At 44.9% G+C, this 13,708-nt stretch overlaps 1 protein-coding gene across 4 annotated transcripts in view; it reads right to left on the reverse strand.

Annotated features, from left to right (window-relative positions):
• Nucleotides 1–4,426: 4,426 nt before the first annotated feature.
• The window catches only part of UNK (unkempt family zinc finger), a 41,191-nt gene continuing 31,909 nt past the window's right edge, over nucleotides 4,427–13,708 (reverse strand). For 2 of the 4 annotated variants that reach the window (XM_026090378.1, XM_026090377.1), the window contains 7 exons: nucleotides 12,005–12,073; nucleotides 11,166–11,340; nucleotides 9,918–10,019; nucleotides 8,232–8,420; nucleotides 5,788–5,969; nucleotides 4,986–5,243; nucleotides 4,427–4,679 (listed from right to left, as the gene is read on the reverse strand). In XM_026090378.1, the coding sequence (XP_025946163.1) occupies nucleotides 4,524–4,679; nucleotides 4,986–5,243; nucleotides 5,788–5,969; nucleotides 8,232–8,420; nucleotides 9,918–10,019; nucleotides 11,166–11,340; nucleotides 12,005–12,073 (1,131 nt within the window). In that variant the 3' untranslated portion in view covers nucleotides 4,427–4,523. The remainder of the gene's footprint in view (nucleotides 4,680–4,985; nucleotides 5,244–5,787; nucleotides 5,970–8,231; nucleotides 8,421–9,917; nucleotides 10,020–11,165; nucleotides 11,341–12,004; nucleotides 12,074–13,708) is intronic. The other 2 variants (XM_026090379.1, XM_026090380.1) reach the window with 2 other exon arrangements.

The raw sequence follows: 13,708 nt of genomic DNA on the forward strand, positions 1-13,708 counted from the left end.
GAGGAGAAAAAGGAGATAGGGAGGCTGGTGGAACAGCAACGAGTTGCTGAGTCCACTCAGCAGTCAAGGCTTCCTCACACGGTAAGGAAATCTCGTCATTGTCTCAGCCGTACAAGCCTTGCTCGTGGCTCAGGTTCAGCTTCAGAGATGTACGGAAGTATAAAACCCCTTGATACGGGAACGGCTGCAGCGAGCCCCTTCGGTGGGGCTCGTTCAAGGGAAGCGTCGTGCTTCAGCTCAGACTTTCCCCTGGTCCCTCCTGTGCCACGTGCTTCTCTGCCGCAGCTGGCATTTGGCTACGGCACCTAAGTCCGGAGACGATCTAAAAGTGATCCTGGTATCCCAAGGCGATGCAAATGCCAAACATACCCAAATTCTTTCCTGGCTATTTTCTACAGCTATATCCTTGCCCTTCGATATCTAGCTACCTAGGATATCATTGTCTTAAGCCACCTGCTTGTGTATTTTGTTTTTCCATAATAAAGTACGAGTTTATTGACCTTTAAGAATACTGTGGTTTCACAACGCAATTAAGACTCCCTTCTCCCAAATCGCAGCTCAGGAACCTCCAAGCTGCACAATTAGTCATAGAGGTCAACACTTCCAAAGCTCCCAAAAATGTGRGGAGGAAAATATCGTTATCAAGGTGGGAGTCTACGCAAGAGGGCAGGAACGGACGGAACCCAGACACCCCGGGTTCGCTCAAACGTCTTGTGAAGCAAAACTTAGTTCTGAAGCGCGACTCGGCCAAAACAGTCCCCTTAGTTCTGGTGTATTACTTCATGTCCTGTAAAAGGGAGTTTCCTGCTTCAGAAGGAAGCTCGACAGTACGTTAGAGGGGATGCACATATTAGCACCAGATTTATTTTAACAAGACCCTTCTCACACCACACACAAGCTGACCAGACTCCTAAGCCTCGGAAGCAGCGCTGCGATTACTGTTCATCCTTCCTGCCCGAGGCAGGCAGTAACAACTGCTGGAGGTGGCCAGAAATTTTCTTTTCCCCTGGCTCTCATCTCACTCGCGTAAGAAATTGTGTCATGTAAGTGGCCCCCAAAAGATTCACAAAAGATGCAAAGATCAAGTTCTCCTTTCCACCTGATGCCTAAGAAAAAAATTCACATTTCAGATACTTTTTTTTTAAGCAGCAAACAAAAATTCATAGAAACCTAAATTAAAGAAGTGTTTCTTAAAGAACCAAAGGAAAGAGAGAAAGAGTCTGCGTGTTTGTGCAAGGAGAGCGCTGGGCTACCCTGGGATGGAGGCAAGGGAAGGGGATGCGCCAGCCCAGGGCTAGTGCGGATTCCTTGGGACTGTTCTGCCAGGAGTGTGGTGGGGCAAAGGGGAGTTAAAATTTAAGGGCCACAATGAGGGAAGCTTTGAATTCTTTGGTCCTTCAGTAGAAGCTTTAAAAGAGAGAAACTGTGTTTTACACAAAAGGGAAAAAAAAAAAACAAGCTTTCTCCAGCCTGGAATTTTCCTTGCACCTCCCTGGCTAAGCAATATGCCCCCATGGAAACTGGGGAATAATATTTGTTCCCCCTTATGACCCGATAGAGCTGCATCACTCTTGAAAGTCACATTGAGACAGTGACAGATCAGTGGACAAGTTTCATCCTTGGAGAAGGAGGGACAAGGTGAAGAACGCCCAAGGGAATCGGATGGAAACCTGCAGCCAGGTGCTAGACAGTTCTGGCAAAAAAAGGGGTGTCTAAAGACAGCATCATCATGAGCCACCCCCCAGAGAGGCAGGAGAGCAGATAAACCACAAAGCTAACAAAAAAAAAAAAAAAAAAAAGTGTTACAAACCAATAGCCAAACAGGCTGATGAGCTCCGGTTCTTATAAATATTATAGACCTGATTCAAAAGTTTATTTCCTATGATTTAAGTTAGTTACAAAAATGTTTTAGTAAATTTTATCTTCATCGGGTTTTTTACTCCTCTCTCCTTTTTTCTTTTTTTTTTCTTCCTTGTTTTGTTTCTAAAAAAGAAATGTTCACATATTTTAACAAAAGGTCTTTCCTTAAGATCAGACCAAGGCAGATGTGCTGCCCCATGGCACAGACATTCAAAGGCTATAACCAAACAACATAGCCACAATAATCACCCAACAGTGTCTCTCCATAAAAAAAATTAGAAAAACTGATGCTAGTTACAATAAAATACACATGGAAAAAAAGCATTTTTACCAAAAAAACCCAAAACAAGTTAATGGGAAAAACATAAAAAAGAACTACACAGAGCTGCACTTAAGAGATCATCTGGGAATGCATATAACCCCTTCCATGCAAAGGAAGGGTAGAATTATGGAAGCAAATCTAATTATGTCTTTGCATTAAATATGAAGCTTTCTGAAAGACTCTGGTAACAGTTCAATTGTTCCTACAACAACAGTGGGCGGCTGGAGGTTCCAGTGCTTTTCCAGGTCAGGGAAGGGTAGCACAGGCAGCATCCCGTGCAAAATAATATTTAGTCACTTGAGTGGCCCTTTGGTTGAGATCCCAGCAGGTTACTGCAATCCACCTGATGTAAAAAGCCAATGGACACGCTGGTGAAGAAAGTCACAGGAAAGCTCAGGTACTAGACAGGTCTAAGCTGGTGGCGTTTCTTTTCCCTGGAGAGGAACTGCACTGGACAAGGTGTGGTTGGTACAGGACTAGTCTGAGGGATTCCCTCCTTCTTTGCCTTTCTGAAAAGATCTAAGGTAGGAAATTCATTGTAGACAAGTAAGAAGAGGATCCTAGTGAGGAGAGAGTCCCTGAGCTCCTTTGAAGGGGGTGCTTGTGGACAGAGGCCCAGAACACACTCAGCAGGTCAGAGATAGCAGTAGGAGCTGCACAGGGGTGGTGGAAAGCCCCATGCTCAGGAAAGGAGTCAGGCATAGAAAGAAACAGAAGACAGAGGGCTGGAGGACCCTGCAACATTTCTCTTGCACTGTGGAGAAGGAAGCCCGTTTCTTCTGCTTGGAGCCACTTCCTTCCTCTCTGCTGTGATGAGTTTGGCATCCCTGTCAGCAGACAGCACTGGAGTTGAGTGTCTAGTCCTCTACAACAGAGAGCCAGACTACTACCAACTCACCAGCACCTGGACAGACCGGCTGGTGAGGCTGATGAGTTACAGATTTTTAATGAGTATTTGAAATTAAAGTCCTCGTCCTTTCTAGTTCTCTTTTCTCAGGAGCCAAGTAACACATGAAACACTGCCACAGCACATGATTGGACTAACTAGCTTTAAGATTTCTCCATCAGTAACRCTTATGTATATACATAAGAAAAGTGGCTGTGTTTCTAGGTCAAAAGTGTTAATATGTTTTATGTCAAAGTCATTAGCAGCTGAGGTCAGGAAGAAGCATCTCCACAGAGGAGCATTACAAGGCAAGGAATTTACACTCTCCTCCAGTTCCAAGCAAGAATAGATTTATCAGCAGTTTGTTCCAAGCTGGGTGTTTCTCTGTCACCGCTGGCATACACTCTCACTAGCATGAGGGCTTCTGGACCCTGTAGTCCACAAGCCATCCTTGAGGTGTCAACATCAACTCTGTTCAACTAAAGCGTCCTCACACTCCCTGGAACTGTTTCATGTGTTTAAGCATCGACTATGAAACAGGCCCCTGTGGCTAAAAGAAAACTGTAATCTGGTCTGAAGCAGTAAAAAGTCTCCAGACAGCCACCAGATATGGGGGCGCTGGAGAGAACGAACCTGTGCATCCAGATTCCTTTCATAAAGGGCTTTAGTTGACACAAGGGCACTACTTCTAAGGCTGCTCAAACCTGGAACAGCCCAGCTTTATCAGCAATGAACACCTGTCATTGAATTGTTGGGCCTGGTTTGCTCTAGGTCCAATATATTTTTTCCTTTTTCTTGTTTTCATACAAATATACAAAGTGTGTGTAAAAAGAAAACAAAACTTTTAAAAAGTGAACTTTGCTGTTTAAATGACAGACAAAGTCCCTGCACATTCAGAGATTGGCAATGTGAGCCCCACCAGGCAGGGACCCAGTGGGGCTTCCATCAGAGAGGACAGCTTTAACCAAGCTGGGTCAGTGAAAGAGCAAGGAGACTGAAGACATGAACGAGTCATTTCAATCCACCTCATTCCTCCCTGTGATCTCAACTCTTCCTCTGGAAAGCACATGGAAGCCCCTCTTGCCCACTCAAAATCCTTCTGGAAATAGTCAAAAATTTGTTATCACCTAAATAGAAAAGAGGAGAAACAGACTCTTTGCAAACGGCCCTTTGATCTGTATTAAAAACAGCTCTCAAAGTTCCTCAAGAGTTAGAATTAGTGGGGCATGGGTGAGGGGCAGTTTAGATGCGGGTTGTAAAATATTAAAAAGTGCTCTGCAACTAATTTGTTTTATGTGTGTATGTGCGTGTGTGTGTGCGCATATATACATACACAAACATGCACATACACACACTCATATATACATATATATATATACACATACATATATATGTACGTATGTATAAAGTTAAAAAGTTCTATACGATATGATTAGACCAAGTGTCCTTGGAAGGTCACGACTGGAGAGAATGGGGCCTGTTGGGATGGCAGATGGGGCACTCGCCCTCCTCGGCGCATGTTTCACACAGCACAGCATGTTGGCACGGTAACACCACCCGGTTCTCTTCCTGACACTTAAGGCATTTCATTGATTGCATCTGAAATACCGCCTGCAAGAGAGGGGGACAGGGCAAAACATAAGCAAAGTCACAAAGCAAAAGGGCTCCCATCCTGTACTACAGAGTTCGGGGAACGGGGAAGAGGCAGCAGGGGAAGGACTTGCAGCTGTCTGCCCATTTTGTTTATACAGACATACACACACACACACAAGCACACACACACCCGTGCATGTGTGCACACACACATTTTTATATATACATATATATAATACAAATATAAAATACATATAAAAAGGAGGTCTGCTATCTGTGGGAGCAGAGGCAACAAGGCCCTACCCTGTGATCCCTGGCACTCACCTTATCAACTTTCTCCAAGTTTGCCCGCAGCTGTTTCTGAAGTGTATAAAGTGAAGAGAGCGAGAGAGTTTCCAGGTCAGAGAAAGAGCGCAGAAACTGAGGGTCCTGGCCTGCGTGGATCCTCTCCAGCTCCTCCTGCAGTTTCTTCACTTGCAGCTCCAAGGCTTCCCTCTGCTCCCGGGCCAGTTCACATTCCATGTTAGCTGTGTTGGCGCGATCATTTGCTTCCTCTGCCTCCTTTTTCCAAGCATCACAGGCCTGCAAGTTTCAGCAAAGAGGGTAAAATAAGAATCAGTTTGAAAACTTGGTCAGCATCAAAGAGAATATCCTAGGCAAAAATATGCATTTCCATACACTCCTTAGCAGGAATGTATTCTGTCCTATCTGCCCTGTCCCTGAATTCTGAAACAGCCTTGAAACCTTTTCTTCAAAACACTGCTCGTTCTGGATAACCTATCCAAGTGGAATTGCAGTTCTACATATTTGGCTCACTCAGTTAAGGGAATGAACTTTGCATACTGGTAAACTGTCATAGATTTAAGTCAATCACCAGGTCTAAGAGACTCTCAAACACTTCAGCGCAGCCATTATGACACCTAGCCTTACACTTCCAGCATCTGAACGTCAGGCACATTGATTCACTCTTTCCTTCCCAAGGGTAGGAGTGAACAAGAACGCTTAAGAGAATCTGTTTATAAAACCTATAGCCCTTCACATCATCTCAACATCTGCAAAGCCTCCTGTTTAAAAGGCTGACACCCTCCCATTACTTTACTCTCCCCAATCCCTCTTGCCCAGGTACCTGTTTGGCTTGTTTCCAAGACTCTTCCCACTGCTTTATTGTGCTGTTGGCTTCATCCAGTTCTTGTCGTAGCCGTGCCAGCTCCGCAGCACCTGGACCTGACAGAAATGCAGGTGAGGTACTGGGCGAAAAACTCCCCGAAGCAAAGTGTTCCCATATGCTGCTGTTCATCCCATTTAAACCTGTTTCACAGGGAAATAGAGAGGGTTATGTCAAAGGTGCTGGCAATTTCCCCATTTCCTCCCTACCCCTGTGAAGTCCAGGATTCAAAGTGTGTATTTCAGAAAAAGAAAACTATCTCAAGAATCACTTTCATTCCCAGGACCCAGGAGTCCGTTACAGGGAGACTTCATAGGGGAAGTTTCACACCTTTAAGCCTCCTCTTTTATAATTCAGAGAGGGACTGAGAAACTCAGCAGAGGCAACTTTTGAACCAGGTTGGTTTTAGAAGCATCTATGTTACAGCTGATTTGACTAACAACTCAAATTCCCCTTCTCATATGAGAAGGTCTTTGAACTGCTTAATACCTTCTCACTCTTCTGTGCAGCAGAGACATTAGTGTTGGTGAACAGAGTGGTTTTTGGCTCACATAGCCAACTCAGGTAGGGTTTCCTCTCACATTACGCTTGTTTGGGGCCTTTACATCACTTCTGCTTTTGTGTCTTCAGCTTGGTCCTTTTTGAGTCTCTCTTCCCAAATAGCCAGACTAAAATGCTCCAGCATCACTGCTGTTTGCATATGCAAAAAAACACAGAACTAACTGGAAAACCGTGTTTGTAAAGAATTGGAGGCAGTGGTGTATATATACCAGCTTCATTCCCTGTTGAGTCCCAGCATAAAGCTAGTGACTGGGGCTGGAGGAAGACTAACCAGTCACTTCCCCATTTCAGTGCGTTCAAATCATTTCCCTCCTCAGGATCAAGTACAAGGCTTAGGAGACAAAGTAGCCGAAAACCTGTTGTAAACAAAACTGCCTATTTTTTCCACAGAATCCAAGGCATGTGCTCTTTTAATAAGAAAACATACATTTACTCAAAATAAGCATACGCAGTCTGTACTTGAGGGACAACTGACAGGAAAAGCTCATATCCAGACAGAGCTACAGAGTGATCCAGACTCAACTGCCCACAGATACACACCAGTTTAAAGGAGGAGTTATTTTCATCTAAAGAGTTGTTAACCACTGGGTGCAGACATTCCTAAATCCAGTTGCATTTGATAAATCAAATTAGCCTAATGTGGTTAGAAACTCATCTTACAGAAGCCAAACTGACTGTCTGTAAGTAAGCCCTGAGGCAAATGGCCTCTCATTGAGGCCAAGAGTAGTAAACTGCTAAACAACTTGCTTCTTCTGAAATTAAAACAAGACTTTTTAAGAAGTTTTCCTTTTCTTACTGAAACTGGGATGAACAGCCAGCCTCAACACTAATTAATAGCAGAGATGTCTTCTGATGTCTCGTCTCTTATTACTGTGATTGTAAAAGCTGTTAAAGCCAAATAGCAATTGCAAAGCATGGAAGCATGGTTTTGTCCTGTGCAAACAAGGGATATAATTACACAGATAAGTGCATGGAACAATAGGTTACAGAAGCATGTAATCATTTTATTGTGTTAAGCTGTACATTACAGATTAAAGCATACCTAAAATTTGAAGCAGCATTTACTTCTAGTAAAGACAGAAAGAGCTAATATTTACTGTCACTAATACAGAAATCAGCAGAGCAAGTATTACTATAGCCTTGAGCCCAAACAATTTTATTTCTCAAGGTAACCCTGCATCTTGATAATAAAACAGATCTGGTTCCTCAGCTCCCAGTTCTGCCTCGTTTGTACTGAGGAAGGCTCCATACCAGTTTCCCTGCGCTTCACAGTCCCTTGTAGAGGAAACAGTCCCTCAAATAGGAAAGAAAGGGGTAAAAGGGATGTAGCTGGAGCACTGTAACCTTTTGCTGAGTCCACACTGCAAAACGATCTGTGCAGGGCACCAACCAGGAAAAAAAATACTATGATCTAAGTCTGCTCTCAAGCTCCCAGAAGCCAATCTACCCTACCAGCATTCCCAAGGGCACACTGCAGTCCCCACCTCAACTAAGCCAAGCTGAGGACCCAACACTGAGTATCAAGTAAAGTGAAATCACAGTACATCACTGGTGGCAGAAAAGGGCTGAGCTCTTTTCCCTAAAGGTCATTATCAGAGCAAGTCATGACCTGTCACTTTTTCCTCAGTCTAGAAGGATAGAGAGCAGAGGGATTTGCTCCCTTGCTCACAGGGAGCTAGCTGATTCTTGGTAAAGCAGCTGCTACTACTGTTGCTGTTCTCACAGGAAAAAGAGATATAAATGGCAGCAGTGAAACAATACATTAAAATTAAAACTAACTTAAAAGAAAATACTTACATGGCACAGACAGGCATGTACATGGGACACACACACTGTGCATTTACCTAATGATCCATGAGAAGCTGATGTCCCCAGGAACGTGTTTTCTGATTGGCTTAAGTGTCCCTGGGGCTGATGGAGGAAATGCGATGAGAGGCTGACCGGTGGAGAAGGAGAGGCAGAGTGAAAGGAGGCAGAGCTTCCAAGGGACCCGGGGATATTTACAGGAGCAGAACTTTGCAGCAAACTCCCACCTGGACAAAGAACACACAGAGAGGATGGCTATGTATGACCATGAGGTATGGGCCAGAGCACAGCACAGGAGTTCAGAGCAGGAGGTGTTAGCTTCCCTCTCTCCTCCCTAAGCCCTGGGGATTCCTTCCGCTTCTCTTTATGTTTCATCCCCCTTTCAGCCTTGAGAAGCAGCACTGAAGCTGCCATCCCATTAGGCACCAGTGAAAAGACCCTCCAGTATTCAATGGCCTACTTGTTTATTGGCCAAAGCCATGAAAGGTTTTCCGAGCACAGTTCAGTCCCTAGCTGTCTAGAGACGACGAATTTGATATTTTGTGAATGGCTTTGTGATGCAAATTTCACTTCCAAAACATCCTCCTCTGCCTATAATACCTCCAAATAACCCATAGTGAAAGAGACTACCATGCCGGGTCAGGTCACAACCTTAACTACCAAAAAACAGCGACTAGCTTTAGACATACTTGAAAGCTTGGATCTTCCAGTAACAAACAAATGGGGGAAAAAAGAAAACCCACACCCAAAAACCAACCTCCAAAGACATCACACTTCCCTTACACAAGAGGTCAGTCTGCCTGCCGCATACAGGCTGAGGGATATCTCAGCTCTGTTCTCCACTCTCTTTTGATCTCCCTTCTTAGAAGACTACCAGTTAACATCCAGACCTGGAGGGAACAGATTGTCCACACTGCTTTTCCCTCTAAGCCATTGCAGATAGATAGCAGCATAAGCTGGGCTATCAGCATAAATACACAGTAAACTCTAATGAGGTTGCTGATCTTTGGCAGGGAAATGGAAGTGATATTCTTTAGTGCTCCTTCCACAGAACAACTTTCATACTGCAATACAATTTCAAGCAGTAGTTCCCTTGGCAACCACCAAGACAACCAATGTTAGCTCCCATTCAAAACCTGTCTCACAGAGCAAGGGTAGCCAGAAACTACAGCCACTTCCAAAAAGCTATGAGACACTTCGTTTTCCCCCTGGACAGTCACTAGAGACAGGTAAGAGAGGCCTTAGCCTAACCTCTGCATGTTAAAGATGAGACAAACATAGGAATCAAAATCAGCAGACCGTGATGACACTCTGACAGATGGATAGCAGTACCAGGTCAGCGAGTTTCCTGTTACCGTTAGGGAGAATTTTCTGCTTACGATGCAAATTGTTATACTTTGACCAGCTTTTAAAAGCCATCAGATGCCTTCTAGATTCCACTTACACACTAAAAAACCCCAAGATATCAAGCAAGTCCCATTCAGTCTCAAGAAACATCCCCAAGACACCTGGGCCCAATGGCAAGAACTCAGCTCTGCTAGTCAGCAAGGGCAAGCTTGCACTTGGAAGATGCTCAGTGGTTGCCAGAGTTTGTTATAATTGCTGTTTTAATGTCAAGTTTATTTTGGGGGTTGGTTTTAGAGCTCTACTGGGCTGGCTCCGCTTAGGTGACTGGGCAACACTGCTTGGCAGAAGATAAAGAAAGCTCTGTTGCTTTCATGTACCTATCATGATGCCACTTGTGTGGGGCACTGTGCTGCTGTCAAATGTCTTCTCCAGGGCAGCCACTCCGAATTCATTCAGGTCCAGGTCATCCAAGGCAGACTCTGCCAGACACAGAGGTACCAATTATGTTATAAAGGACCAACAACTTCAAGAGATAGGACGGCCCAAAGAGCCTACATGCAGAGGAGCCTCTGCTCCCTGTCTGTCAGTCTGCACAGCCCTACTCTCCATCCTGTGCAACACTGCTGTTAAATGATTTGGCAGAAGCATCATGGGCAGCTTTTCAGTTCAGGTTCTTTTGCCTGATCTGACTTTCCAAGGTTTTGTCTCAAAGTGCTCCCAAGTGTTACACATAAACAAAAATTTGATGAAATAACAGTGGTCCCCACAAATCTTCCCCAAACCGCTCTTTTGAGTCTGTCCATAATACGCGAGAACACTGGCCTATGACATGTTTGGATCTGGCTGATGCTTTGCCCCTACTTTGCTGAAGAGCCRCTCGGGAAAGGAATACCAGCAGAAGGGAACACTGCAAAAATCAGCTCTGAGGTCCAAAGGCAAAATAAAGTAAAGAAAGCTTATGCAATGCCTGCAAATGTTATATCTATTCGAATGTGCCTCATCACTAATCTTGATCAATATAACTTCATCCCACACAGGCCCACTCACTGCTATTATTATTTTTAATCAATGTAGTGACTTCACCTCAGAAACATTAGATCATAAAACAGGTTACCAAAAAATTGTACCTATCTAAAAGGAGCGATTCTTCTCTCCAGAATCTCCCGTTCTCCTTTTTYCTCACAGCCTCTGTCCCATACCCTGTGAAGGGCAAGTCCTTGCAAGCTACCTGGTGGTAGTCCTTACTATAAAATTGTCATTTGCAATATAAAAGGTTTCGCTGTGGAAAACATCCCAGTGATTTCCTGCCTGCTCTGAACCCTCTTTGTCACTTTGACAAACCTAAACCTAAGGCTCTTTAGAGCATCTGACCCTCTGAATTCAGAATAAGTGGCACACAGGCCTTCTTATTGGTCCTCTGGGTTAATTTCATCCATAATGTCCCACAGAAAACGTCAGATATGCTAGAGTCACAGAAGAAGCAAGCCTACGGCTTCAAGAATCTGCCAACACTGAAACACATGACAAACTGGAGTTCACTGTGACATCCACGCTATTCCAGTTCTCATACCTGGAGATCCACATCTGAGGAAGCCCTGTTAGCGTAAGTAAAAAGGCAAAGTTACCTATGACGGACTCAACGGTGTCACTGGTTGGGTAGAAAGGAAGGGCATTGGCATTCATGCCTGGTATGCTGCTGGTGCCAGCAGGGCTTGGTGGTGTTGCAGCCAGACTGGAGGTGATACTGGAGGAGATGCTGGATGTCAGTGGGCTCCCCACTGGGAGAATCCCCAATATGTCCTGAAACAAGAGTTTTAAGAGGTAAAGGGGTAGGAAATGAAACATCTCTATAGAAAAATCCCATCAGAAACACGCAGGAATGAGTCAAAGATCAGCAGCAAACCTGTTTCTGCCTGCTTCCAACCTGACAGATGGCTGGTGCCACCACTGGGCTGGGGGTGGGGGGAGAGATTAACAGCTTTTCTTTAATTTCTGCAGACTGTTTCTTTTCAGTATTACAAAGATCCTTCAGGATGCCTGAGAATTAACTCCCGTGACCCACAGGTTGCACGCAATCATAGGTATGGGTCATACAATCACTCACTTAGACTTAGCTCAGCACATGACTTAGAGCWTGATATTAAATTCTCTTTGTTGGATCCTTGAACTTAGATGACTCTAGAGATCCATTCCAGCTTTATTTTCTGTAATTTGGAGACTCTCTCTGACACTGGCCAGACCCATGAATCTATCTTGAAATCGTGCAAGCGTGGCCATTCACAAATAACCCCTCCAGCCCCCATCCCATCTTCATAAAGTAAGCCCCTAAGTTGAGCGTCCCTAACGGTGTCTAGACTGTCATTTCTCCCTACAGAGCTGCCTGGATCCACAGAGCTTTCTAGCATYCTTGTGTATAGAGGGGTGAGCACCAAGCCAGGTGCAGAGCCTGCTAGCCGCACCATACCTGTTTGGGCTGTAACAAGGGTTGCTCCTGGCTCCTGTGTTCCAGTGAATGGGATTTCATTTTCGCTTGCTGTGGTAAATAAACAGAACAAAACATAAGCAGGGGAATTAGCAGCAAAAYTAAAAATGGCTGACTGCTGGCTTTGGAGCAGCCATGGGAAACATGCACAGTCCCCTCCTCTCTTGCCCTGGACACTAGAGAACTCAGAGAGCAGGAGAGCATAGCAAACTAAGAACATCCCAACCAATCTGCTTTCTAGATATCAAGACGTCCCCCTTTGAGTTATGCAAAGACTTGTCACAATCGCACTTGCATTCAGTGCTGCTAGTCCTCTGCTAACACAAAGGACATCTTAAGAACCAAGACCAAAACTGAACTATTTTGCCTTGATACAAATAACTCATCAGCCCTACCAGTATCTAATAAAAAGAGCCAGAACTGGTCAGAGGCACACACTATACATACATATATACGTGTATGCACACGCGCACGTGTGTATATAAATACTTTTTTTTTTTTCAACTTTGGGAAAATAAAGTATGCAGATTATTTTTTCCTCAAACTTTTCCAGCTCCCAACTAGGACTGCATAGTTTATAGAAGAACAGAACAAGAAATAGTGTCAAGGGGAACACAAAATAATGGGGAAGAATCTGGATAAAGCCCTCAAATTCCCTTTGCCATTAAGAAAAAAATAAAGCAATAACTAACCAATCTTAAAAGCCTGGAGCTCAAAGCTATAAAACATAAGTGAGGTCAAGGCTGTCTGGAATTTCAAAACTGCACAAATGCCAACACGGATTTAGAGTTCCATTACGCAGCATAAAAATTAAGGACCTTCCTGTACTATGCTCTTAACGGATTTCAACCCTCTTGCCTCAAGACACCAGCCAGCTCTCAGCTACAGGAACCAGAGCTGGGAAGGAAGTGGCCTCACGAGCTTGTCACCGTGTAATGGTCTGTTCTGAAGGCCTCGTTTCTCTCCGGCTACTGCATCTGAGACAGCGGCAAGGGGAGATAAATCGCCCCCTCCAGGCACAGAAAGGGGGCAAAAACCTGCTATGAGTCAGGTCTGCTTATGTACACCCCAATCCCACCCACCCCGTCTGAATCAGAGAGCCAGTCCAGGCGCAGCAGGTCTGCTCAGTCATTTCAAACGCAGGCAGTCACCGTATCGGCAGGGGAGATCAGGCACGACGTACGACGGCAGCACATGAGACGCAGCGCTGACCTGAAGTGATATGCCTTGACTCTCTGGCTTAAGCCATCTTACAAAAATGACAAATGATAGCTGAGGAGGGACCACATATCCAGGGAGGCAAATGAGCAGCAGCAGCATTCATCCCTCGTTTTACTTAATTAAATCATTTTCTCTTTTTAGCTGTGTGCTTATGGGGAGACGGGGGGAGGCAGGGGGGTCGAGGCAAGTAGGCAGTTGAGGTACAGATGCCGAGATCCTTCTGCAGCGAGTACCACTTCCTCGCACTTCCCTGAACGCTGCACAGCGTGCGTATGTGCGGCAGRCCTGCTTCTGATCACAGGCTTGCCTTTTTTTATGGGCGCAATAGATGCGCTACACGAGTGCATCTGTGTGTGTCTGATAACATGCCTGCTAGATTATCCAACACATCCCTAGCCTGTTCGACACTCATCTGAACACAAGATGTGCTATCAGACGTCAGCAGCTAAAGCGGAGGCACATACG

Source organism: Apteryx rowi, unplaced genomic scaffold (genome assembly GCF_003343035.1).
Source record: "Apteryx rowi isolate R43461 unplaced genomic scaffold, aptRow1 scaffold_86, whole genome shotgun sequence".
Taxonomy (NCBI): domain Eukaryota; kingdom Metazoa; phylum Chordata; class Aves; order Apterygiformes; family Apterygidae; genus Apteryx; species Apteryx rowi.